This window comes from Colletotrichum gloeosporioides (assembly GCF_011800055.1).
Source record: "Colletotrichum gloeosporioides strain Lc1 chromosome Unknown consensus_13, whole genome shotgun sequence".
Taxonomy (NCBI): Eukaryota; Fungi; Ascomycota; class Sordariomycetes; order Glomerellales; family Glomerellaceae; genus Colletotrichum; species Colletotrichum gloeosporioides.
This window is the reverse complement of record NW_025544658.1, coordinates 203,448-229,619: the sequence shown is the minus strand read 5'-3', so window position 1 is coordinate 229,619 and position 26,172 is coordinate 203,448. Positions and strand designations below refer to the sequence as shown.

The following is a 26,172-nucleotide window of genomic DNA, read 5'->3' as shown; positions in this document are numbered from 1 at the left end:
AAAGGTCGCCCTGCGAATCAGATTTCTGCCACACTTGACTTTGCTGCGACGCTGCATGAACTCTAAACCAATAGGGAAGGTCGACCATTTTGCCGTTTCCTTGATGTTGGTTCGCAGGATTCATGGAGGGTCATCTGCCTTGTGGCAGAATCAGCACGAGTGATTGGAGGAGGACGAAGGGATACCCGGGGCAGATTATTTTGGCCGAACACTTCTAGTTCAGACGGCGAACGTGTTTGAAGTCTTCTAGAAGTGGAGGCTGAGATCTTGCTGTTCGAACCGGCAATCACCTGTGCGCTGATAAAGCTGGCTGTCTTCAACAAACTGACGTACGTATGCAGATCTTTCTACGAACTGGGCCTTCGTCTCTGCCATTGGGGCCATTTACCTGTGGGTAATGAGCGCCCGACTATATTCACAGGTTTCAAAGAAGATAACCTGCATCTTGGCATGAAACGCGATAGACTCGCTCGCCCTCGGTCGTTTTCCCACGCTTCAGAATCCAGGTGGCATCTCATGGTTCATTTTGAGATTGAGGATCTCCGTATCTCCATCCCGCAACCTCGTGGGATATTCAAGACGATTTCGGTGAATGTAAGCTGTCACTTGCGACTTTCATGATAGAGCAAGACTTCATAGAGATCAACCTGCTGCAGCATATTGTCCTTGAGATGCAGTTGCAGCGCATGAAGCTCAGATACCTGGTATCTAGTCCATCGGGGTATTCTTGTTACGTCCGTGACGTAGTTGAAGCTCAAGAGCCGGCCTCCGGGCCAGAAACCGCCGGCTGTAAAGCTACCCGTCTTGCCGGGTCGCTGCCCGAGGGGATGTCACCACCGGCAAAGTAGAGTTTCTCTCTGCATCGCCGTTGAGAAACCTTACTGTGTGCCGACCGGCAAAATGTTTAGGCACGGATGCTCAGAATGGCAAGTATTTGTCTTCGTAATAAGTGACTGGACTTGGGGTAGAAGGATAGGAGAGATGTAGGAACTGAAATTGCATCAACTAGATGTTCACTTCAGTTTGTCGTCTAGAGAGGTTTTGCCACATGATTCAATTACTTTCGAGCCAGAATGAATAATGACAGCGAGATTGGAAACTTCTGTTAAGTTATACGCTGGCCACGGAAAAAGCCGCATAGAGACGGAAAAGGCCAGGTTGGAAATGCTTCGGGCGCAGCTTAAACTTTCTGGCATTCCCGACACGACGCGTTGCCAGCAAGCATAATGACTATGCGAGCCTGTATAGCATAGCCTACTGCTTGTTCATTGAGAGGAAAGACTCTGCCGTGTCAATGACGATGACAACGTGAGTCATGAAATGCAGCGGAATGTCAAGGAGATTTGTCGGCAAGATCATTGTGTGGGCACGGCGTCTTCTCGACGGCATGCTGTAGTGGAAGAACGCCACGAGTCTTGGACTGTTTCCTTTCTATGTGCGAGTCTCTCGTATCTGTTGGATATGTCTTTTTCTTTGCCCTACAAACTAACGCAAGAAGCGATTTGAGTGGACGGCAAGTTGCAATCCAGTAGATTACAGGTCTTGCCGTGGTTGATAGTGGGTGTGAGTACCTTCAAGAGTGTAAACCTCTAGGCTCTACGAGTGGCGATGAGCTGAGGTGGTTATACTTTACAGGAATTTGTACTTCTATCGGTCTCTAGTAGTTGTCTTTGTAAATGAACTTTCCCCTCGCGTTGCACAACCACCTGTGGTAACTCTCCGCTCACCCACAGCATCAGCCGTTGTTGCTAAGGCTTAGTTCTGCACTGGCTCCTGACACGTTCATGCCTTTTAGGATCGTTGAAATATGACTCAGATCAAAGAAAGATTCTCAATGCATACTCTAGTATTGTACGCAGTTCCTACCTACACTATTTGGGAAACTTCGCATTTTTCCCGTGCGCATCATCAACGTCCTAAACGGAAATGGTAAGAACAAGAATGGAAGAAGGCCGAACACAGTGCAATTGAAGTTATAGCTCAAGCCTGTTACTAAGCGGGCTATCTATGTAGTCAGCGAACTATAGAGATGTGTTTTAAAGTACGAGTGTTGCTGTGTGGTATCGAGCCTCGTTATTGATCGTCGTGAATTGCATCCTTAACGACGAGCAGCAGCGGAAGAAAAACAATTTGGACTCTTCTGTATGACAGAGTTATCTCGGCACCTCAAGATACAAATCAGTTAGTGGGCCTTGAAATACCTGTCACATCTCTGAGATCTCGTGAACCATTCTCAACCATGGACCAGTTGAAAGCATCTTTATTCTCATATTCCCCGTCAGCAGCTTCTGATTCAAAAGAAGAATTGGACTAGGCTGTTCCTGTTAAGAAGGGCTGTGAAGTTTTGCATAATTGACAGCATCTCGCACTATGGCGGTCGTAGAGGTTCCTTAAAAGATTGCGTGCCTGGTTCAGTTTTGCGAGACCATAGGCCATTCATGTTGCTGATATCAAAGTCTATGTTAACCCAGAACGAGGAATGCATGTCGGTCAGCCAGTTTAGGAAACGCAAAGAGTTTAGGATGCATTTAGACTGGCTAATATTGAATATTTGGCTCAGTTCGCAACACCAGTTACTTTGTAACTTAGCTTATAGGCTCTTGATCAAGTCCTTGATTTCCCCATCTGAAACTTCCTTGACACCCAACAGTGCATTATCATCCTGCGGCCAAGGCGAAGAAAAGTCCGACCTGGAGTTTGCGTACTGGATCATAGTTGCCAGCACGCCCAGGTTAAAGTTTCCAGCCTGGATCTCCTTCATTGCCCAAGCGAACTTCTCCTCCATGTCCGACTTTGTCTCCTCCCATCCGTCAGACCCTAGAGCCTCCTTGCAAAGATCTGCCATCTGCCTCTGGCTCTTGTAAACGGAGTGAACATATACGGGGCGGTTCTCCGTTTCAGCGGGGTGTGACAGGGTTCCAGACACTGCTTTACCGACAGTCTCGAGGGTGGTCCACGCAATGATATTGTTCCCGTCATTCATATAGTCAATTTTCTTCTTGTGGATGTCAATGTTCAAGAAGCCAGTGCGTAGACAGAAATCCAGAAAGGCGCCGTTGCAGACTATGCTCCAGGTCATGCTGGTCTCTGCGCACTTCTTAAGCAGATACTTGTCGTTGGCATCCTTCTTGAACCAAATGGGCAAAGTGTGAGGTTTGGGGTTGTTGAAGTCCAAGCTGAAATCTGAAGGGATATACCGATAGATTCCAGCTGCAGAGGCAGCGTCCATCATGCGAGTAGGGGTGTCATCCTGGACAAGAGTACAATCGACAAAAGCCTCATTGCCCTTCAAGGCGTCTGTGAGGGTGTCGTGTGAGGCGTAGTCAACAACCTTGACCGTGACTCCCTCTGGAAACGACCCTTGCTTGCGTGTCAGAACGGTAACTTGGAAACCATCCTTCACCAATGCTTTGAGAACGTGGCTACCGACGTTGCCGGTTGCCTAAGCTGCAGTTAGATGGAAATGCTCATGAGGCTTGGGAGTTAACTTACGCCAGCGATTGCTACTCTCTGGATCTTTGGTGCCATTTTTTATGTATGATGTCTTGAAATTGTGATAGGAGATGTGCTTCACGTCCAGAAGTGGGTAGGCCAACAAATGCGAGGGCCTATTTATGAGAACTGCATTGTTCTTTGAATTGCTCGACCAGCTTACAAATGCTGCTGCTATCCGGTTATCTTACTGATGTCGGCCCCCAGGACGGTCTATCCCGAGTACGCGTTTATGTTTCACCGCATTTGAAAGCCTCCTGCAGTTTTACATGCCGTGATTGTATCTCATCTTTGCTTGGTTGTCGACGTCGTGTTTGTGTAAACAGGGGTCGGACTCCCGGTTTGGGGACTGTATCCCTCCGTCCCGAGTCCGAGCGGAACTTTGTTTGTGAACGTCAGATTTTCATCTCAAGTTGCGGTCCGTTGGGGCAGTTCGATATTGTCGTAATATGAAGCATACCAAAAACGCGTGTCCGTCTCAGGCCGTCCGATATTTTCGGCTACGTCGGCTTGCTGGGGTTCATGACACGGACGCGCGGAGGTGTTCATTAGAGCGTTTCCTGGAGTACCAAGAGCATTCGGTGGATAGATAACCTTGGTGTCAATGACATGTCACAGGCGTCGGGGCATATGCCAAGACATTTACTTTGTGTGACAACTCACTGGCAGGTTGCAACCAGAAAGCCATTGCACTCCCATAGGAACGTTCGTCGAGTTTAATTAAACATTATTCACTGAACGCGTGGTTGTGTGATGAATTGAATTCCAAGATATCAGACTACCGCTATTGACCAGCAACCCGTCTAATGATCCCCAGAAACTTTGCTCAACCATGCAGGCTAGTGGGTGTTGGTAACAGAGAAACCCTTGATGGGGTAGTGGAAGTTGACGTGGTGAACCTCTGTCTTTCCAGAAGCAGGGACGTAGGCAGACTTGTCAGCAGCCTTGCTCTTCTCGACGCTCTCCCACCCCAAAGCCGCGACGAATACCTTTCCACCATCGACATCCTCGACCGACATACCACTGGCGAGGTCGTTCATTCCAGGCATGCCGCGGGCCTTGTCGATCTGAGCTCTCATCTCACCCTCAGACATTGAAGAGCCGCTGATTGTGATGACTTCCGCGATCGGGGAGTCAATGGCGCCTCTCGGTGCGTAGGGAACAAACTTGATGAAGTATGACTTGACTTCGCCGTTGATGACCGTCTTGAAATTGTCCATGGCAGACTTTCCCTCTGCGGAAGCAAAGAACTCGTCGCGAGCTTCCCTCGTCTTCCAGCCTGTTGATGCCCGTTAAACCTATTCTTTTCCAAAAGACTGACTGCGCCCCTTGAGGCTTTAACTTACCAGAAATGACATCGAGGTACTGCTCGTTCTCGCTCCAGGGTCCCCAACGAGTGCGGAGGTAGCCATCGTGGGTCTTCAGAGCAAGGAGGTAGGCCTTCAGGGGCTCCTTCCAGTCGTCGACACCGCCCTTGACGGGAATGATCTTGCGCTCGGTGACACCAGACATGTTGTATTTGTGTAAGTGTGGTCGATAAAAGTATATTTATAGTGTGACTTGTTGCGACGAAGTGTTGGATGGCTTTTGTGTTCTCTTGTTGTTGATTGGTTGTGATGTTGTGATGATGAATTGAAAGTTTCCCTCCTAGTTGAAGGGTGAGAAGCTTGATTATATACCACTGAAAGACGTCTCGGTATTCTACCTCAGGCTAATTTCTGCTCACTTACTCACGACAAGTCCATCGTGATGCAAGGCACAAAATGGACATGTCCGAAAACGATCGCACAGGGGCATGGCATGATCCTACGGACCGGCGGTCTTCGGTCGAGAGCAACACTCCATGCCCGTTCTAGGGGGGCCTCCCCGAGCCGCCGGCGCTCAGCTCAGCTGTCGACGTCAAAATCATGCTTGCCGTAGTCGTAAGTATCTGTCAAATGAAGTGGGGCTACCTGAAATGGTGATCTTCTGGAAGGATGCTATCCGCGGTTCCGGCCCGGCCTGGCGGCACCAGCACTTGCGCCATTGCGAACAGAAGGTCTTAGCTTCTCCGTGATGTTCTTCGGCCAGAGCAAGTCCTGCCAATTGAGAGAGAAACCGCCGAAGGAAAGGTTTCAAGCATATTTCAAAACTTCGGACGAACCAAGGTAGCTCGGAAATCGCCCTATAGAAGGAATGTGGAATGTGGCAGAAGCTCGGGTCCCTTCCGGACAATACTGCGAAGCAGACCACGGACAATGCAGCATGTGAGCATGACGTCTGTCAGGCTGCAGATTGAAGGCAAGGGACAACTGATTACCCTTTCCAGGTGTCCGATGCTTCGAAACATTGTCACGGACAAAGCCGGGGTTGGTTGGGGGGATGTGCAGGACGTCCGCAGCGATGTTTCAAAAGGTCCCGAGGGAAGGGGACAGACATCTTGGTGGCCTGGAAACTGGAAGACAAGTGTTCATAACGTTCCAATAGCCTCTCGTATTCTCCAAGAGTTCGCAACTTGCGACACTGGCATTGACACGACCTGGTATCCTCACCTTATCGCTTTCGCATCTTCCCGCCCGGCGGTACGTCTTAACGGGAGAATCCGGATAATCGGCAGCCACGGCTACTTGCAGGATTTGAGGTCCGCTTGAGGCGGTCATCATAATCATGAAAAGACGGCCGCACGAAAAGTTTCACGGCGTATTATTACTCGTGTGTCTCAGAATCTTCGGCATACGTCCGGCTCTATTCCTGAGCGGCCCCGGGTCCTTTCCCCGGTCCGCAATACCACGGCATTTTAACGGACAGTACTTCGCACTTACGGACCGAATTTCTAACGCGAATGCGACGGATTGGCGAAGCATGGAGACCTCAGCCACGCCGGTATCATTTGCCCGGCCGGTGCTACGAGCGTATCCCTCCATCTAGATGATCGATCGAGACGCGATCGAGATGCGAAAGCCTCTTGCAGAACAGCATGTTTGCGCATGCCCATCTGGCCGCTATTGACTCAGGCTCATGCAAAACTCACTGGCGACTCTTTGAGTACTGAGAGACTGCTCGTGACGGGTGACAATTGTCTAGCTAATTCAAGTTCTCAACGTCGGATGAAATCGGCGATCAAAATCACCAATCAAGATTCGAGATAAACAATACATGTTCAATAACGTAAGTAACTAGATCATTTGATCATGTAGACCCCATCGCTCCTGTGGCGGTTATCCTGGCAAGTCGGGCTCTCTTGCGCTCATGCCTGCCGTGTACCAAAAGCAACCTTGCACAAACCCCATCTTGCAGAACGCCCCATATTCCAATGAAATCTTGCCATCGTAAAGGCGTCGTCGGTCGCATTTTCAGTTGTCTTGAACCTTTGGAGAGAAATACGAAGACATGTAGAGACCCTTGGTGCCGTAGTTGTACGATACGTATGACAGTCCTCCAGGCTTGGAGTAGTCTCGGCCGGGCCTATGAGCTTCAGTTAGCCAATGCATGCAACATTAAGTTGAAGCTTTCCACTCACAGCTTGGCAGTTTCGTGGGCACCTCTGGAGAACTTCTCTGCAGACTCGTCCCATCCTACATTCTGGAGGGCCTGCGTGAAGTTCTCAATCGTCTGTGCATCGCTCCGTGACGTCTGACCCCACGGTAAGTGAGCCTTGATGTCAATCCGCTCTTCATTCTGCTTCAGCTCGAACGCGAAGCAAATGCCCTTGTGCAAGTTCTGCATGTCTCTGGCATCCTTTCTCTGGTTCGCGGCCATGCCTTCGGGCTCATCGAGAAGGAGGTGCCAGACTTTCTCTGCGTATTCAGCGCCCTTCATTGTTGCGTCGTCGGTCTGGGTTCCGCCAAGAGTGAGGACATCTGCAAGTACTGCTTTTGAGTTTGACGTTGTGCGGGCATATACTTTGACTCGGGCTTTGTGGGGGTCGACGCAGTCAATCGCCATCATCTCGACCGGGCAAGGCTCTTTGCATGTGGCAAGGTACTTCTGGAGCTTCTCGGATGCCTTGTAAAGCTTGTCGCCGCAGGGCTGCAGGTCGCGAATCATATCAAAGACCAGCTTTTCTGTTGTGACGTTGAGGGCGAAGTGCTTGAGGACGGGGAAGAAGTAGGCTTTCAAGAATCGCTGCGAGCGCTTCATGTCGTAGGCGAGGAACAATTGTGGTACGCGCTTGACAAAAGGCGGCATCCTCGATCGAGCAACAGCGGCCTCTTCAGGTGTGACGAACCATCTTCGTAAAATCTGCTCGTACCAGCGCATGTCGACTCCAGATGACACCTGCGAGAGGATCGGGATCATGGCAGCGCCAATCTCCCCAGCAAAAGGATCCTCATCCGAACCGGCGGAATCGCCAAGAGGCTCGAAGGTGTAGCGGATCACTCCGTCATCGCCTTTTGTGAAGTTCCACGATGGTTCGAACGTAGAACCGTCGTAAGTGAGCAGAGGTCGAACCTTGGCTTTGGGTGTCGGGAGGCCAAAGGAGGGCACCACCACGTCACGGAAGACGCGCAGGTGGTCCACCTTCTCCTCAGGTGTGTACCCCTCAGCGTTCGTGAGCAGAGTGTTCAATAGCGGCGCGCATCTATCCCACCACCACCTGTGCTTAGGGTTTAGGGGAGGGTCAATAGGAATAGTGCCTTCGGTGACAGCTGAGGGACGAGCTTTCAGAGGTGACTGAAGGCTATCGTTAGTGGTGTTGAGGGTTGCAGTTGGTGCCATTGTCAAAAGATCAACAGAAGTTAATATGCGAGAGTCAAAATATTTAGGTGGGCGGTGGGTAGGGTTCAGTTGCTCTCGGACGAAATGATGTGCAGCACGAGGTTGTCTTTATAACCTAGGCGATCAACATTCCATTTCGAGAGAGTCGCTCTTCAATGACACGGAGATATCCTGCAGACGTCACATTCCATGTCTGTCGGCTTTCAGGCGTTGACAGACAGGGAAATTCGTACGGCGACTATCGCGACTTCGGCAAGCTTGGCCGCGAGATACACTCGCGTCCCTCGCGTGATGAGAAATCGCAGGACTCAGGAGCCAGACTCTGGCCATGTCCGGTGCCAGATTGCGAAAACGTCACTAAGACACGGCAATATCCTGGGCACTGCCCTTCCGGTTGCATGGGTATGCCTACGCTCGACCGACTGAAAGGGCAGAATTTGGCTGTTTGATCAGGGAAACTCAGCCCTTTCTTGCTGTCAAGTCGAGTTAAGCGTGACGCTAGAGGCTGAATCACGTAGATGGACATCTGGAACAGACATGGGATGCCCTGCTATGGTGACGTGCTTAGATCAGGCGAAACACTATTTCATGATGGAGTGGCATTTACTTCGTAATCGAAACATATACGGGTACGAATATTCGTGTAAGCCCGTCCGTCACGGCCAATTACACTCACCGGATGACGGTGTACCCAAGTCATTTCTACGAATCCCACCGCAGCCGGGCTCCCTCAGCCTCCAAAGACGGAAGGAATATGCAAGTCTCGAGCGACTTCGAGATCAGATGGAACAAGAACAACAAACATTTTTGAAAAGCTTGAACTCCTTAAAGTGTTCCATAAGGCTTCGGGTATGCACCACCGGAGACTGGCGGTGGTGTCGAGATCACACCCTTAAGGCCGTAGGGATTCAGGTTCGGATATTACCAACGGACTCGGCAAGGTTCGATACGTATATCGTCTCCCGAATTCAGTAATTTGAGTCGAACTGGATCCTCAGGGATCGGACCTCCTTCACGTGGATCATGTAACTTCAATCAAGTCATGTTCGATGAACTGTTCACATCTGCTTCTGGAACATCGCCGGCGGCGGCTTCGGGAGCCCGAACGTCCGCAATCGTGCGTTCTCCGTCATGAGCTCATCCTGAGCTCCATAGCTTTGGAGCTCCTGAGAGACCCATTTGGGTTCTTTCGAGTAATAAAAGAGCTACATCCCTTCTACTCATAGCACATATCAATCATCCACTACAATCATCCTTGACTCACTTCAAAGAGCTTCTACTACTTCCTAGGTCTCCCAGACTTGTCTCAAGAATCTTTCTATCACACTACTATTGACACCAAAACATGGCGCCTGGTCTAACCGGCACAGTCAAGGACACGAATGGCTCCAGCGGGGCCGTTCCAGTCCCCAGATTCCTCCCGCCTGGGGTCTCCGTCGAGAAGTTCCAAGAGTTCGCCTCCCAACTGCTGCAGACTGTTGGAAAAGAGAACCTCCAGATCATCAGCAATGAAACAGTGTTAGACGATGGCGATTACCTCACTGTCGACTGTTTGACTCACGACATGCACCACCTCTATGAGCGAGAGGAATTCGTTGGCAGCGCTCTCATCCACCCGAAGAATGTCACCGATATTCAAGCTATTGTCAAGCTCTGCAACGACTTTCTCGTGCCCGTTTGGACCTTCAGCAGAGGCCACAATGTTGGCTACGGTGGTGCCGCCCCAAGAGTGTCTGGCAGTTTGGTAATGAACCTTGGAACACACTTGAACCGTATCCTCGAGGTTAATGCCGAGGATTGCTACTGCCTTGTCGAGCCTGGCGTGACATACCTTCAAATGCAGAAGTATCTCAACGACAACGGTCTCGCCGATAAGGTCTGGTTGGATTCTCCTGAGCTCGGCTACGGATCTATGATCGGCAACGCGTTAGATCATGGAGTGGGCTTCACACCTTACGGAGACCATTGGATGATGCATTGCGGCATGGAGATTGTTCTTGCCAATGGCGAAGTCGTTCGCACTGGTATGGGCGCCATGCAGAGCCCAGAAGGCCGCGCACAAGCTGCAAAGGGCGTTCCTCCCCAAGACCAGCATCAGAACGAGTGCTGGCAGCTGTTCCCCTACGGGTTTGGCCCCATCAACGACGGCATCTTCTCTCAGAGCAACAATGGAATTATCACCAAGATGGGCATGTGGCTTATGCCTGCAGCACCGGGTTTCACTCCATTCATGGTCACCTATGAGAAGGATGAAGATCTTGCGGCTGTTGTCGACATCATCCGTCCCCTACGTGTGGTAAGTGGTCGGATCTTTCGTCCAGCTCAATGGGGCTCGCTAACGTATGTTTCTAGAACATGGTCCTTCAGAATGCTGCCAGTTTGCGTCACATTGCGCTCGATGCTGCCCACTACCACCCCCGCACAGAGTACACGGACGCAGGACTGGACGTTCCCCTTACTGAGGAGCAGCTTGATGCGGCAGCTAAGAAGGTCAACTTGGGACGGTGGGTCTACATCGGCGCTGCTTACGGACCCGAGCCCATCCGCAAGGCACATCTTGAGATCACAAAGAGGGAGATGACCAAGGTGCCAGGCAGCCGATGGTTCTTGCTTGAGGATCGCAAGGAAGAGTTCAGTACTCTTCACTGTCGTGCGGATACCATGCAGGGTATCCCAACGTGGGATGAGCTGAGGTGGCTGAACCAGTAAGTCGAAACGATAGCCCGTGAAAGTGTGCGTCTCTGACAATGAACCTAGCTGGATTCCTAACTGCACCTTCTTATCCTTTTCCCCAATCTCCAAGGTCGATGGTAAGTCGGCGCAGAAGCAATACGAGATGGCCAAGAAGCGCTTCGCCGAGGCAAAGATGGACTACTTCGGTATCCTCAGCATCGGAATGCGAGAAATGCGTAAGTTTCTCCGACGGGTTCCCCGGCTCGAGCTGGCATTGAGATGGTGACTGCTCACACGTGGCCGCACAGACAACATTGTTTGTATCGTTTACAACCGGGAGGATCCCGACGCACGTCGCCGTGCGCAGTGGCTCGTCCGGACCATGATCCAGGACTGTGCGGACAACGGCTGGGGCGAGTTCCGAACTCACGTTGCCCTGATGGATCAGATTGCGGATACCTACGACTTCAATGATCATGCGCTGGGCAAATTGAACCAGACCATCAAGGACGCGCTGGATCCCAACGGTATCCTGGCACCAGGCAAGAGTGGTGTTTGGCCCAAGAGTTATGACAAGTCGAAGTGGGCGCTGGGTAAGGATTATATCAAATAGAGTGGAGCTGATAGTTCATCGCGACCCGGCATATTTGCACATTTGTATATAGAACTGAGTACCTGCATGTAATCAACACCAACTCCTACCCCGTTGATTTGGAGCCCAGTTTTCAAATTTCTGATAAAATGAACATGCGCAACATTCAATTTTCAAACAAAGCGGTTCAGCTCATACTCCCACTTTACGAGAACGCTCCGGGCGCAATGCGAGCCGGCTTCATGAGCCTGCGCTCTGCGGCCCACACCCAACAGCTAGCGATTCCTCGCTTAATCAGCCCTGATGGTCTAGCGGTATGATTCTCCCTTAGGGTTGTCTGCGACAATTCAGATCTGGGAGAGGTCCCAGGTTCGATCCCTGGTTAGGGCCTAATTCTTTTTGCAAATCTGAGCTCCATCCCCGATGGACTGTCAATATGCGTTTTTGCAAGCGCCAGTGGTTGGCGCTCAGTTGTCCACAAGTTTGCGCTGTTGATTGAGGTCCTGAGGCCCTGGGAACCTTATTTCTTCTCTCAATTTCTCAATGCGTGTTCTCTGTTGGACCTCTCAGCGCCGTTTTCCATTCCACGTGTGGGTGTACCTATCATACCTTAAAAGGGCATGAAGAATCATCGATGTAGACTGCGATTTGCTACAGCTATGGTGACTAAACATGGCTTTCACAACAATGACAGGAGATATCTGCCATCCGCTCGATCTTACGTCCATTGCGAGACCGAAACACTGGAACACGTGGACATAGTTTCAACGGGCGATCAACGTTTCCCGCACCTCCGGTGTCCGTACACGGGCCGAGCAAACAAGAGACGGAAAGCCGTGGTATCTGCGGTACTGCGACAAGGATGCAAGCTCATTGAAGCTTCGACATTTTCCATGCAAGCTTTGATAATAGCCTAGCATGGCCGCGAATACGGATCTGATCTGGAGCTTGTCGCCTCGGCCTGAAAACCCGTGCCGAATCGGATACCTCGCGACGCGTTTGAGCTACGAAAGGGACTCATCTGATGTTGTCAGACCAAAGCTTACAGTGCACCGGCTGCTTAGCATAAGAACTGGACGCGTCGTTCAATTGCGCTCAACTAATCACACCGATACATTCCTTCCTGCACTTTTACCAATTGGCGTCAATATCATACAAACCGGTGTCAATACTATTTAGCAAAATGTCTAATGGGACCACAAATAAAACCATCGCTCTCGTCACAGGTGCAAATCAGGGCATCGGCTATGAGATCGTCAAGCGGTTGGCCTCGGAATACCCAGACTACCATGTCTACATGACTGGCCGACGAAAGGACGCCATCGAGAAGTCTGCCTCAGAGCTTCAATCGGCCGGCTTGGATGTTGAGCCATTAGTCCTCGATGTCACTTCGGACGAGAGCATAGCAGCTGCTGTGGAGCAAGTGCGAAACAAATTCGGTTACATTGACGTGATAATCAATAACGCTGGAATCAATCGCGGCAAGGCCGAAGGCAACCTTCGACAACGACTTCGAGAGGTCTTTGACACAAACCTGTTTGGAGCAGTCGAGGTCACAGACGCTTTCACACCGCTCCTGGAAAAGTCTTCAAAGGTTCGACGTGTTGTGTTCATCAGCTCGGGGCTCGGAAGCCTCGCGGTTCGGTCGGATCCAAGCCTGGGACCCAAGCGCGACTACCTTGAGTATGGGGCCAGCAAGGCGGCTTTGAACCATGCGACCTTGACATTTGCCTCGCGATATCACGGCGACGATTCTTGGAAGTTTAACACATGCTGCCCCGGGTACTGCGCCACCAGCATGACCGATTACTCTGGCCCAGACGAGGCGTCTCTTGGGTCTATTCGGGCTGTTGAGCTTGCGACGTTAGGACCCGACGGCGTCACGGGAACGTTTTCGAATAGACAGGGACCTTTACCTTGGTAAAGGGACGAAAGCTCTGTGGCTCTAGTACCAGCGACGGGCTGCAACTTTACGCCTGATGAAAGCAACGCGATGCATCGATCTGCGATACGGAGGGGGTTAACGTTGAGATTTGCAGGAGGAGCACTACACCCGTGCGCTCTATCACTGCATGAACGTTGAAGGACCGTAAATATGCCGAGTTGAAGGAGTTGAGGGCTGTAAAATGTCTTCGCTTGCTTTTTTTCGAGGGCCACCTCAGCACCCAGAAGTCGAAGAACTATTTGAGAAATACTTGACCAGATTCTTACACGGTAGCTGCGCCTTGCAGCGAAAGGTTCATGAGACATATATATTATTTCTCTAGGTATCTTTCGCCAAAGACTCCACTCGACTCCTTCCTCAAGTGACGTATGAATGCAGAGTCCCCACCATTGGAATTACCAGGCACAACATGGAGTCCATGCATATGAAGCAAACACATACATGCGGTTTAACGTTTCTTCAAAGTGAACGCCCCGTCCGATTGAATTGCCCTTCTTTGGGCATTCTCGAAGGCCTTCTTTCATCTTCCTGGGAAATCTTCGGAGCAGAACAGGAAAGACGGTCTGCATTGTCGGGGGTTTCCAAGAGGTGCATCATGAGAGTGGGTCCTATCGGAGGCTTCGTGTCCGACTTCTCATATTCCAAGTCGCTTCCAACATAAAAGATCGCAGAGTGGTATACATTCGCTAGCTCATTGCGGAAAAAATGGGAAACAAAGACCATGCGCTTCGACTTAAGATCGCGATAACCACCTTTAGCTGCGAGTGGATGCATCGCTGGCGGCTGGGCCGGAAGGGATAATCAACTTCACAGCTGTGTAGTGCGAACTTGATGGGACTTATCCTGTGGCTTATCGCAGCACAGATGAAAGCCGTCGCTACTTCCAAAGGTTTCTGCTGTTGATGACATCTTCAAAAATTAAGGTAGTGGACTGTTGCCAGCTACTGCAGCCGAGAAGCTTAGGCGGAACAGGCAGCATTTTATCAACCCGTACCCCGGCATTTACGACTTGCCGGTTGTGATTCTGTGCCGCAGGTCAAACCCCATGCCTCTGATCGTGGTAGCGGATTGGGCCGGTCAGCGGGTCTAATTTCAGCATGCATGTAGGATTAGGCTGCAGTCTGCGCCAGAATTGGCGAGTTCGTTACGACGTACACTAGGCTGCATTCAAACCAGGGGTGGGCCAAGTGCTCAGCTCTTACAAAAGATCCATTGCTAATGCCGAATTTCCTTTTCATACAGAGGTCGGTATAAAATATTGGAAGCCAAGTGCGATCCAGCTGCCAGAACCCTTAAATGACACGTTCTGCATTTTCCATCATCACCTAAGAACACGAAATGAAGAACGATCGGCAGTCGGACTTGCCCCAGAGCAAAGCGGCTAAGGGAAGAATATCAATGGATAAAATATGGGCAGAAGCCGCTGCGTCATTTGAGAGCATCTGTGGAGAGTCATTGAGGCGAGGCGAAGTTAAGAGTTTTGAGGATGTACAGAGAAGGATCGAAAAGACTTGCGAGAGGGCTTCGAGCTCCGGATCAAAGCCAGAAGACAAGTGGGACACTGCAAAAACGGTGGGACTTAAGTCGTTGCAATACTTGAAGTTGCTTGTTGGAGCTGCGGCCCAAGCTTCATCTCTGGTATGTTGTGAAAAACCGACTTTGTTACCTGTTCGACATTGACTCACTGGCAATATTCGTAGATTCCCATCCCTCCTGTGGCAGCAAGTATTACTACAACAGCGCTTTCCTTCGTCTTTGATATTCCTCAAACCATCAAGGGCTACAACAACGCCATTGATGGCGTCTTCAGCGAAGTTTCTTCAGCACTGTCCCAGTTTCAGATTTACCGATCTGTGGAAAATCTCGATCCGTTGCTGGTTGAACAAATCCACCTGGTTTTGGTCAGTTTCGTCAAGATCTGCGCCCATGTCGTCAAGTATCGCCAGAGTCGCAAACGCGACCGCTTCTGGGAGCAAAACAAGTTCGTCTTCGGCGAGAACTCGGCTTTGAACGACGAGATGACCGAGTTCAAGGGGCTTCTTCAGAGCCAACGTGACGTTGAAGGCACCGTGACGCTTGCTGTGGTTGCAGAAACGAGGAAGGGCATGGCCGTTGCACTCGAGAAGATTGTCGTTTTCGGCAAGATCGCCGAGGAAACGCATCAGACGGTGCAAGAGACGCAGAAGGGCGTGCAGTCTCTCAACGACGACTCGGACCGCACCAAGACTCTGACCAAAATTCGCGACATTCTAGGTGTGCCATTGACGGTTCACCTTGACACGACAACCACGCAGACATGCGTCGACCTCGCCAACAAGTGTCTCGAAAACACTGGTTCATGGATCTGGAAACATGATTCATATCTCTCATGGACTGCGGGTCAAGAAAAAGATGTGCTTATTGTCTCTGGTCCTCCATCCTCTGGCAAGACGTCAGCTTGTGCTCTCATCACCAAGCGCCTGGAGGAGCAAAAAGACCGTACCTACGTCGCGCATTATTTCTTTCCACCGAGTGCCAGAAAGTCGGATGACAACAAGAACTCCGTGCAGTCTGCTTTAAAATACATGGCTTTTCAAATTGCTCGGGTCGATGCCACGGTACTGAAGACGTTGGGCAAGGCCTGCGACACAAAGCCGGCAGTCTTTCGCTCCTCGACAAGCTCGGACCTGACTAATTTGTGGAAGGAACTCAACATTGGGGCCGCTGGTTCGGGAGCCACATACTATTTTGTGTTTGACGGCGTTGAAAACCTACCTGACGCACAAGCTGGGATGCTGCTGGACTTTGCTTCCGACTTTCAGGTGGAGCAAGAATCGGCCGGGCGGGTGCGTCTACTGATCAGCGGCACGAAAAGCTTGTTTGACAAGAACGCGAATGTCAGCGGAGCGCTTCGAATTGACGTGGAAAAGCACAATCAAGACGACATGCGCATCTTCATTCAGGATATGCTCAACAAAAATGGACTACTGCAAAGCACAAAGCCAAACTCGGAACAGGAAAGGGCAAAGGTCAAGATTCTCGAAAAGATACCTCCCAAGGTTGACGGAAAGTACTCACTCTTGCGCTTTGAGTTGGACAGATTGATGCGACAACTGAGCAAGCGGACTGCAATTCAGGAGCTCGACGAAATGCTTGACCAAACAATGAGCAGTCTTGAAGCCGCTATCAAAGATCTGGAGCGCTCCCTGACCGCAGACGAGATTTCTGAGCTCAATGAGTTGCTGAAATGGGTCATGTACAGCCATGATTACATGTCTTTAGCACAGCTTGAGGCCGCTATGGTAAGTTCCCTCGTGTACGAAGTAAGACGCATAGACTGATGCGAAATAAAGGTATTGACGTCCGACATCGCTTCACTGACGTCCCTGGAGTACGTCATTCGAACCAAATACTCAGCCATACTGAGCATTGAAGATGAATACTACGTTTATCTCCAGGACGGAGTGGAGGAATATTTGCAGAAGGTTGACACCTCTTCCGGACAATCGCAGCAGTCAACGGGAGGATCGACCATCAGTATGACCATTTCCATCAACAATGTCGACCAAGAGCTTTGTGGAAATTTCCTGTGGGACCTTGCGGACATGGCAATTCGAAACAAATTCAAGTTCAACTTCGACGGCGAGGCTTTCAAACCAGCGCATAGCAACACGAGACCTATTGCTGTTGACGAGCTCGAAGCAAACTACACTATTGTCACTCAAGCCTTCAAATACTTGAGCAATGAGCCTACGGATGGGACACAGAATGTTGGCCGTTATGTTGTTGAATTCTTGCCATACCACCTCAATCGCATTCGCGAGCTCGAAGATGAGGATAAGGGAATGTTGAGAGACGATCAGCGTTCAGAAATTGGCCAGGGTCTGTACAAAATCTTCAGAGACGACACAGTCTTTCAACGCCATATCAAAATCTGGCAGGATATAGAGTGGTCTGTGGATGAGATGAGAGCCATCCAAACGTGGCTGATGGACTCCGCGGCGGTGCGAAAGGTGGATAGGAAATGGCGTACGGCTGTCCAGAAGGCTCCCAGTCCTATTACGGGCTACTTGAATGAACTGGTCAAGATGGTGTTGCGGGGCCTCTTGAGACAGAGAAGCTGGCAAATGCACAACGCTTCAAAATGGTTGAAACGCTTCATGGAACTGGTAAGTCACCTGCAACTAGCCAATCGCCATTCAGACCTGTATATTGACGGAAGGCAGGACCAAGTTCAACCCACGCCGTCCCCAATGTCTCCAGACGATTCCAATGAAGAGAGGTACGAAGTCAACTCATATATTGCTTCTCTTGAGAGCAATATTGACTGGGAAGCCGCAAATAAATGGTGTCAAGATGTATTGGGTCTGCCGGACACTGATCTGGACTCTCTGTGGTATGAGGGTTTGGCCAAGGCCGCATCGGCAAAGAATGACAATGAGGCGGCAATCTCGCTATACAAGCGAGCTATCGAATGCGATAACCCGAGCTGGCTGTGTTACCGTGAACTTGGGGTAGTATATGACTGCTTGGACTTGAAGGCGGACGCCATCGAACAGCTCGAGATTGCTCTAGACAGAGCAGCGAAGGATAACGCTCACCCCGAGGGAAACAACGTGGAGATTGTCACAATGCATCTCATACTGGCGGAAATTGCTGCTAAGATTGACAATGCGCGTCAAGCGGCGGACCATTATTCAGTCGCTTGTGAGAGCGAAGAAACATCACAAGTCATATGGGGCCACATAGGTCTTCTACGAGCGACCCTGAGCCTCGCTGACCCTGCAGAAGTCATACAGGTGTTGGAGAAGATCTTTTCGCAGACTGACCAAGAGCTGACACTTGAATTCCTCAGATCGATCATGCTTGAGGATGGCTATGATTCCCTTATCTGGAGCGTGTTCCGCTCAGCCAAGGACCACACAGGTCTTCTCAAGAAGATCATGAAATCGATAGAGTCCGCGACTGCGATTCTTTATCGGAGGGATACCAACAAGATGCCCAGTGTACAATACATCGACGATGAAATCAGGGGCATGTTGTTGTACTACCAAGGTGTAGGAGCTTACAACTTCGGGGTCTCGGCTAATGGCACAAAGCCGACAGAAGAGGCCATACGGCTTTGGACGGAAAGCAGAGACTTTCTCAAAAGATGCGGCGGACCAAGCGCGCTCAGAGCGCGATCCAAAGCTACATCAGCACTCTCGAATCACTATTTTGAGAAGTTGATGGACGAGGGGTTGCAACATGACCACATAAAGGCATTAACCAAAATGGTGAAGGATGACTCTGAGTTTACAAACATCGATATGGAATCTATTGGACTTTTGGGGGCTCTCTACGCGCGGAATAACGACAAGGAAAGAGCCCGAGAGGTTCTCCGACATCGAGTCAAGGAAGCTTTGCAAATTCTTTCGGACGACATTCCCGAGAACGACTACGTGGGTTTCGATATTCTCTTCCAGAATTTTTTGCATTGCCAGGATCTGGAAGACGCTTCCATCGCCTTATCTCTGCTCATCCCCCCGGACACCGTCACAGTTGCCCTGCAATTCAGTCCTGAGGACTTGAAAGAGATCAGTCCAGAGGACAGGCAGCGGGTGATGGAGGCAGTAAACACTTTGGCGCAAGACATCATCCAGGCTACAAGGGCGAAGGTTCCGGATCTCTTCAAACAATACCAACGCCTCGATGCTGCCCAAGCCTACTTCGAAGATCATATTGCCGCAGCTGGAAGCAAGAATAACGACAAGTACAACAGCAATGTCGAGACAGAGAACGCAGCCGATGGCGAAACTAAACCTACGCCCAACGGAGATGTGGCCACTCTCCACGCGCATTCTTTGCTTCGAAGCAGGCTGTTTGACCCCGAGATCGAGATCTACATGACGAACGTACGATGGGGCGCTAATTGCGATGGTAGCGGTCCCGATGGAAAGAAATGCACCAATCTAGTCAACCGAGACCAGGATTTCTTTCATTGCACGCACTGCTCCAATCGAGTCTTTTGCGGAGAGTGTCTCGCTCGGTTGCGCGATCCTGACTCTGATTCAATGGTCGTCTGCAGCCCGAAGCATCAGTGGTTACGTATACCTCCCCAAGGAGACAGCTTGTATTTTGGGGATTTGGCCAAGAGAGTCCGAAAGCCTTCGGTGAAGGCCATGGAAGGGGACGACAAGGTTTTCATAATAACTCCTTCTGTTGATGAGGAGTGGATCTCAGTACAGGCTTGGCAAGAAGGGTTGGTGAAGGAATGGAAGATATTACAGGAGGAGTTGAAAGGCGATGGAGGACTGCGACCCACGCCTCCGCCCCTGCTGGAAGGGGATGAATAGATGCTGGGGCATTACAAAGGTGGAGATTTTGTAAATTTTGATTTTGATTAGAATTCAAACCTCCTCGTTGATGCATGCAACTTAGTGTTGAATACATGACGTTGTGTCTGATCAAATGACTTATCGCTCAAGTAATGGGGATTGTCTCCCCACCGACCAAGCATCTGCTGTAACTTCCGAAAAGAAAATTGATACTTCGTGTAACTTCCAAGCTTAAATCAATAACCAGTATTGTACATGCTAACCACGTCAACTTCAGTAGAAAATCATCGTCCAAAATGTTTGCGTGCCGTTGTACCGCTAGTCGCGCTTTCGTACTAGCCACTTTAAATCCCACATTCCCTAGCTTCCGAGTTTCGTGAATCATATCTCACTTTCCTCTGATGACTTGTATAGTTCAGAGTTTGGGTTTGGCTGTGGGCGTGACCGTGGCTGATGCGTAGACAGTCGTAACCAACGTGGTTCCCCCTTCTAGGTCGTCCACGATGCAGTCACCCTTGGCACCTTGCTGGATCTTGGCGCAATCCTCGTCAGTGAGCTTCGAGGTAAGCTTGATGCAAAGATCGTCGCGTGACTCTTCAGCTACCCCGCCCCTTGTAGGGCAAAGACCGGAAATTCCGGCGATGTTTTTGCTGTTCGCGTCCGCGCAGCGACATCTAAACAGCTCTTGAGAAAGGGCGGTGCTACAAATGGTGAGCCAATGAGTTCTTGTGAGTAAGGTTTGCGGACATACCTGAAGAGAGCAGCGGCTAGTGTGAGTGCAGAGGCCTTCATTTTGCTTGATTACACGTGCCAGTGATATCAATTGTTGACTGTATTTAGGACCTTTGTTTTCGAGAATGGGTTCAAGAATACAAGAAGTAGTCAACGACGTGGTAAAGAGCCTGGCTGTTCAATAGTGCATGACGGGTGGCTGGGACTATTTATCATCGACGATGGGGTGTGGGCATTCATCCCCAAAGAACAGGAACGGTGGATACAGCCCTACCGGCTATCTGACGGCCTTGAACGGCGTGCCGACGTCGCAATCAATGGCGCAGCAAATTCACAATAATATCCACGTTACTGACTCAGTAATGGCCATCAAGAACGCTTCTAGAAGACGGCCTCCCAACATGAAACAGGACATGCCCTGCTGATGCGAAACCTGCTCCCCGACTTTAGCCAGCTTTGAAGGCCTCGTGCTAAATAAAGCAGCCTTGATCCCAGTTGGCATTGTTGACAACTGCGGATGAACTATCTATCACATTCCAACCGTTTGCTCGGCTCATCTTGGCGAGCGGTTCCTTTCTTCAACCCTTAGACTTACGCCTAATTATGCGGTGCTCAGCCCGGATTGTGGGGTTCATCGAGGTGGCTCCTCGAACTCTATTTCCATGTCCTTTGCCGAAGGCAGCAAAGACTTCAGAACATCGCAATGTGAGTCAAACAGTGGAGCGACCTCAAATAAAGTACAGTGAACTTTAATGTTCATGTGTCTCGCTCTCATTTGCGCCAGATTCAAATAGCAGCTTTCGGTATGCTAATATTTCCCGCTTCGCCGCCATCGTTTGTCATTTCACAAATGGGTCGATCCATTTTTCGATAAGCTCAGGGAGCAAGTTCGAATCATCTCATCCAAACCCTTAGTATTTTGTGTTGGTCTGACATCACTGTACCTGTCTGATGTGCTGGTTATTGTGGGCCCGGCGAATCCAAAAGCGTGGTCTGGCTCAGTCGACACCTGTAACACGCTCAGGGGCGGCCGACGGGATAGTGAGCTCTTAGCTAAGGCTACCAATGGGCCTTACGGGCGGAATGATATGGATGTGGCACAACACTAAGTTTGATTATCGAAAACAGGTTATTCAACATTAGCATTGGATTCTAGTCGGTCCCACGTCCATCAACAACCTATGTCTGCTATTACGATCCGAGTCATCGCTCACCACGCAACTCTTGCAATCGGACCTTGCGGGAGTAGTCTCACAAGCAACTTTCGAATCTCATCCATAAATAAGATGCCCAATGCCAGAGGCACAGGAATGAGCCAGAACTCAATCGGAACCGAAGCTGTGCCGAAAAGCTTCTGAATTCCAGGCACTTCGGTGACAAAAATCGCAATCGCAAGACTGATGATGGCGCTCGCAATAAGCCATGGGTTTCGTCTCTTCTTGGTGATTGGATCTGCCTGGACGATACTGAGTCTCCGATTGCGAACCGCGAGGATATTACCCCACTGGAGGAACAGTAACGTGACAAAATAGACGCACTGGCCGGTTGCATTGAACTCGGTGAGCTCATCCAGCGTGTACCCATGGTAACCTTCTGCATAGCCCTCAAACAAAAAGAAAAGCTCATGAATCGGGAATCCGGCGTACTTCCACATGTAGAAAAAGAACATTGAATGCGCGCAGACCGTCTCCATGAATCCCGTGAAGAGGTATGCTTGAGCGTAGATCTTGAGATTGATGAGGTGATCGCGCTTGGCGTTGCGAGGGGGCAGAGACAGCAAATCAAACTCTTGCTTCTCCATGATGAGCGACAGAGAGAGGAATAGGTCGGTGAAGACGCAGATGACGATCATGAGGAAGACGCTCAACGGTAGAGGAACTCCAAAGAAGACGTTGACGAGGACCGGCCAGATCTCGGACCAGCTGCCTGCAGGAAGAAGATACGCAATAACTTTCTGCAGATTCTGAAAGACGAGACGTCCGAGACGAATGGCATCGACGATGGAGTCAAATTGGTCCATGAGAACAAGATCGGCTGCCTCAATCGCAACATCACTGCCTGTGACGACAGCTACGCCGACGTCAGCAGCCCGAAGTGCCGGAGCGTCATTAACACCGTCACCAGTCACCGCGACCACATTCTCACGGTCGCGAAACTCATTGACGATGCGCAGCTTCTGCTCAGGAGTCGTGCGTGAGAACACAATCTCGTCGTATTCGCATACAATGTCCCAGTCCTGTGCCATCAGCCGAGCGACGGAAGCTCCCTCGAGAAGGAGACTGCGGCCGTTTCCAGCAAGGCGCTCATGTCGCAGCTCTTCAGCTGTGGGTGTCATGCCCCTCCTGATGGTGTCGAAGGTGTCAGGCTGCGATGTGGTGAAAATGCCAATGTTGTGAGCTATGGCGGCGGCGGTAACTCCGTAATCACCAGTAACCATGAAGAATCTAGCGCCGGCACGCCGACAGTTGGCGACGGTTGAGGCGGCCTCAGGTCGGGGAGGGTCGATGATGCCCAGGATGCCCACAACGGTAAGGTTCTCCAAAGCTTTCATCGAAACTTCATCACTGAAGGCATTGGTTCCAGGTGAATTGACAGTCTCCAATACTTTCTCGCAGATGACGACAACTCTCTCGGCGTTTCGAGACAGCTTATCCTGAATGTCTTTGAACGACATCTTGGCATTTTCGTCAAGGGCCTCGGTTGATTGTGTTCTTCCCGACCAGAAGCTAGCACAGGCTGGCAAGAGAACATCAGGTGCACCCTTGACAAACATGCGGAACCTGTTGCCCTTCTCCACGGTGCTTTCGTGGACCAGTGTGAGCATCCACTTGTTCTTGGAGTTGAATGGAATGGAGAACACTCGTGGGGAATTTGACACGATCGCGTCTCCGTCTCGGGCTGAGGCAGCAAACTTGAGGACGGCGACGTCCGTCGCGTTCCCTTCCGCTGTTCTCTCCCTAGGGGGGAGATGCACTGTGTCTGCTTCGAACGAAGCATCGTTGCAAAGGAGTGAAGCTTTCTGAAGCATATTAAAGATCGCCTTAGGCTTCTCCGTGTCGAGAGCTTGGTGTACAACGTCAGGTGAACTAAGAAGCTGGTCCACGAACGCGACAGAGTTGACAGTCATCTGGTTCTGTGTCAACGTCCCAGTCTTATCAGAGCAGATGACATTGACACAGCCGAGGGTCTCCACAGTAGAAAGACCCTTGGGCAAGATGTTGACCGCCTTCATTCTTCGGGCCACCATCATGAGTGTCAATGCGACGGCCACCGGCATGCCCTCGGGGATGAAGGCGACAACGCAGCCCATGACATTGTTCAACATCTGAACCACGTTCATGTAGGAAGGATGATCACGCTTCAGCCAAGCGATCCAGGCCACAAAGATCAAGAGCGCCAGGAAGACTGTGAGAACGACAATGATCCGAACAAATCTCCAAATCTCCTTCTGGATCAGGGTGACCTTCTCTCCGACATCTGTTGTAGCTCGCGCAACTCTTCCCATGACCGATTGAGCACCAGTCAAGATTACAACACCGATGCCGTGGCCGTTTACGACTGTTGTGCCCATCAACGCAATATTACGACTCTCGAGAAAGTTCGGATCGGTCGAGTCGGTGGCGCCTTCGACCTCGTCGGATTCGCCGGTGAGGACGCCTCGGTCGAAACGGATATCGCCTGAGTGGGAAAGAAGTCGAAGATCGGCTGGGACCTTGCTGCCGGTACGTAGGTGGACGATGTCGCCCTCGACAAGCTCGGAAGCGGTCATACGCTTGACGGAGCCATTGCGCATGACGAGTGTCTCGGAAGGAAGGAGGTTGGTGATGGACTTCATGGTCTTCTGAGTGGACCAGTCTTGAAAGGCCGAGAAGCCGGCCTGAAGGAAGATGACGATGAGAATCAAGACAGCCATGGCAAGATTTTGAGCGGAGGGAGGGTCACTCAGGGGCTTCCAGCAGATGAAAAAGATGATAGCTCCGATCCAAAGAACGGAGCAAAAGCCACCAAAGACGTAGACGAAGAGCTTCTTGAGGTAGTTTGTTTTCGGCTCGGGGAGGGTGTTGGGGCCATTCTTCTGAAGACGACTAGATGCCTCATTCTCAGAAAGTCCTTGGTCTGAGGAGACTCCGAGTTGCTGGCAGACCTGAGCACCGGGAAGAGTATGGAAGTTGAGCTCAGCAAAGTACTCGTCGTCGCCTTCCTTGGCCGCTTTGAGGTCAGGCTCTGCATTCGCAGCAGCATGCTGAGACTCCGAGACGTGAATTGAAAGCGTTCGATAGCCGATTTGAATGCCAAAGTTCTCCGAAGTGCTTTGCCGTCGGCGTCTAGACATAGAGCTAGCAGCTGAGTGTGCTGATCGCGGACGACTGGCACTCTTGTTGTTGGCCGGCCGTCCCCGACTTTGATGTTCCGTGTCCTCGTCTCCGCGAAAAGAGATATGGGCGTTGTGACTTCCGCCAGGACGAGTATCTTCTTTCATTTTCTCGGAACTCTCCATGACAACGATGAGGGATAGGCAGTAGAACAGCTCAGCGTCGAGCGAGAAGAGAGGTGATGCACGCAGAGGCAAAACGAGGGATGCACAGAAGATGCAATGCAACAATGTCTGTTTCACCGACAATCCAAAATTCTAATTCGAATTTTATATGCTGAAGCCCTTGCAATTTCGTTTTGTGCAGGCGGCCTCTTCCAAAACGTCACTTACACGAGCCCTGAAGTGACTGGGGAGAATGCCAAGAGAAAATGCCTCATACAAAAAGGGGGACGCGCCCTTTCTCCCTTTCGGACGCGAAGGACATCCATTACGTTAAAATTACCTACAAACTCCAATTTCCCCATGGGAAACGGGCGCAGAGTCCCCCAGACAATAGCAACGCCGTACCAATCGCTTGCCAAGAAATTTGACGCCTGGTCATCAACACCAGATATGGCAAACCGAGCATCATGATTGTTAATCCCTCAGCCGAGACATCACATGGAAACAAGTCGGTGAACGAATTCGGTGATACGTATCCATGAGCACTCTTGTCCTCTGAGCATTGAGCTTTAAAAAAGGGCCAGAAATCGAGGGGTTGGCAAGAGAAACTTGATCCAGCACCTCACTTCGTCTTCGCCTCCTTCTTCTTCACGCTTCTCATGTCATTCTCCATATGAGTCCAACGGGCACCCCGGATGCAGCCTCAAGCCAGTCATCACAGCCCTGGGAGCCTTCCAAGCAACCCGGGGCTGTCGCAGCCGCCCTTTGCGTCGCCTTTGCGTTGCTGATCGGCCTGGGTCTTTATATGTTTGCCTGGAAGAAGGTGAACATCCATCGCCGCCCGCTCCTGCCGACATCTTCGCCACGAAGCATGCCCCAGAACCAGTTCAGGCTTCCAGCATCAATACCGCTCACACGGTCCTGCACACTTCCTCCGCCAACAAAGCCTCCGTTGGCCAAACTTGCTCACAGCAAGCTCGATGCTGCTGCCCAGCTCGCTACAGCGACGACCTGCTCAGTGTGCCTTGAAGACTTTGCTGCTGGAACCGTGGTTGCTCAGCTTCCATGCGGTCACATCTTCTGCTCTGAATGCATTGAGCCATGGCTCATGAAGCACGCCGTTACATGCCCACTGTGGTAAGCTTGGTCATCAACTTTCACACAATGATTGCTGTGCTCACATCGGTACATAGCCGGGCTCATTTGAAGTCTGATTTGCGTCACTAATGGCTGGATGCAAACAAATAACACGTATTTTCTACCTTTC

At 50.8% G+C, this 26,172-nt stretch overlaps 9 protein-coding genes across 9 annotated transcripts; 4 read left to right on the top strand and 5 right to left on the bottom strand.

The window, feature by feature from the left end:
- Nucleotides 1-2,590: 2,590 nt before the first annotated feature.
- On the bottom strand, nt 2,591-3,528 carry GCG54_00002491 (uncharacterized protein; the record flags this gene model as incomplete). Its single annotated transcript, XM_045402583.1, has 2 exons — nt 2,591-3,442; nt 3,493-3,528. The coding sequence occupies 2 exons, from the start codon at nt 3,526-3,528 to the stop codon at nt 2,591-2,593; spliced, it is 888 nt and encodes a 295-aa protein (XP_045269201.1).
- An 803-nt stretch (nt 3,529-4,331) lies between these two features.
- Nucleotides 4,332-5,004, bottom strand: GCG54_00002490 (uncharacterized protein; the record flags this gene model as incomplete). Its single annotated transcript, XM_045402582.1, has 2 exons — nt 4,332-4,771; nt 4,839-5,004. The coding sequence occupies 2 exons, from the start codon at nt 5,002-5,004 to the stop codon at nt 4,332-4,334; spliced, it is 606 nt and encodes a 201-aa protein (XP_045269200.1).
- Nucleotides 5,005-6,824: 1,820 nt separating this feature from the next.
- On the bottom strand, nt 6,825-8,190 carry GCG54_00002489 (Indole prenyltransferase tdiB; the record flags this gene model as incomplete). Its single annotated transcript, XM_045402581.1, has 2 exons — nt 6,825-6,936; nt 6,992-8,190. The coding sequence occupies 2 exons, from the start codon at nt 8,188-8,190 to the stop codon at nt 6,825-6,827; spliced, it is 1,311 nt and encodes a 436-aa protein (XP_045269199.1).
- Nucleotides 8,191-9,535: 1,345 nt separating this feature from the next.
- GCG54_00002488 (Vanillyl-alcohol oxidase) lies at nt 9,536-11,476 on the top strand (the record flags this gene model as incomplete). Its single annotated transcript, XM_045402580.1, has 4 exons — nt 9,536-10,486; nt 10,543-10,895; nt 10,948-11,099; nt 11,172-11,476. The coding sequence occupies 4 exons, from the start codon at nt 9,536-9,538 to the stop codon at nt 11,474-11,476; spliced, it is 1,761 nt and encodes a 586-aa protein (XP_045269198.1).
- Nucleotides 11,477-12,638: 1,162 nt separating this feature from the next.
- GCG54_00002487 (putative ketoacyl reductase) lies at nt 12,639-13,379 on the top strand (the record flags this gene model as incomplete). Its single annotated transcript, XM_045402579.1, has 1 exon — nt 12,639-13,379. The coding sequence occupies one exon, from the start codon at nt 12,639-12,641 to the stop codon at nt 13,377-13,379; it is 741 nt and encodes a 246-aa protein (XP_045269197.1).
- A 1,359-nt stretch (nt 13,380-14,738) lies between these two features.
- On the top strand, nt 14,739-19,714 carry GCG54_00002486 (uncharacterized protein; the record flags this gene model as incomplete). The annotated part of the gene is made up of 4 exons (XM_045402578.1): nt 14,739-15,038; nt 15,101-16,681; nt 16,733-17,548; nt 17,606-19,714. The coding sequence occupies 4 exons, from the start codon at nt 14,739-14,741 to the stop codon at nt 19,712-19,714; spliced, it is 4,806 nt and encodes a 1,601-aa protein (XP_045269196.1).
- Nucleotides 19,715-20,111: 397 nt separating this feature from the next.
- GCG54_00002485 (uncharacterized protein) lies at nt 20,112-20,488 on the bottom strand (the record flags this gene model as incomplete). Its single annotated transcript, XM_045402577.1, has 2 exons — nt 20,112-20,397; nt 20,448-20,488. The coding sequence occupies 2 exons, from the start codon at nt 20,486-20,488 to the stop codon at nt 20,112-20,114; spliced, it is 327 nt and encodes a 108-aa protein (XP_045269195.1).
- A 1,150-nt stretch (nt 20,489-21,638) lies between these two features.
- On the bottom strand, nt 21,639-24,761 carry GCG54_00002484 (Potassium-transporting ATPase alpha chain 2; the record flags this gene model as incomplete). The annotated part of the gene is made up of 1 exon (XM_045402576.1): nt 21,639-24,761. One exon carries the CDS (start codon nt 24,759-24,761, stop codon nt 21,639-21,641), a length of 3,123 nt encoding a protein of 1,040 aa, XP_045269194.1.
- An 817-nt stretch (nt 24,762-25,578) lies between these two features.
- Nucleotides 25,579-26,046, top strand: GCG54_00002483 (uncharacterized protein; the record flags this gene model as incomplete). Its single annotated transcript, XM_045402575.1, has 1 exon — nt 25,579-26,046. The coding sequence occupies one exon, from the start codon at nt 25,579-25,581 to the stop codon at nt 26,044-26,046; it is 468 nt and encodes a 155-aa protein (XP_045269193.1).
- Nucleotides 26,047-26,172: the final 126 nt, after the last annotated feature.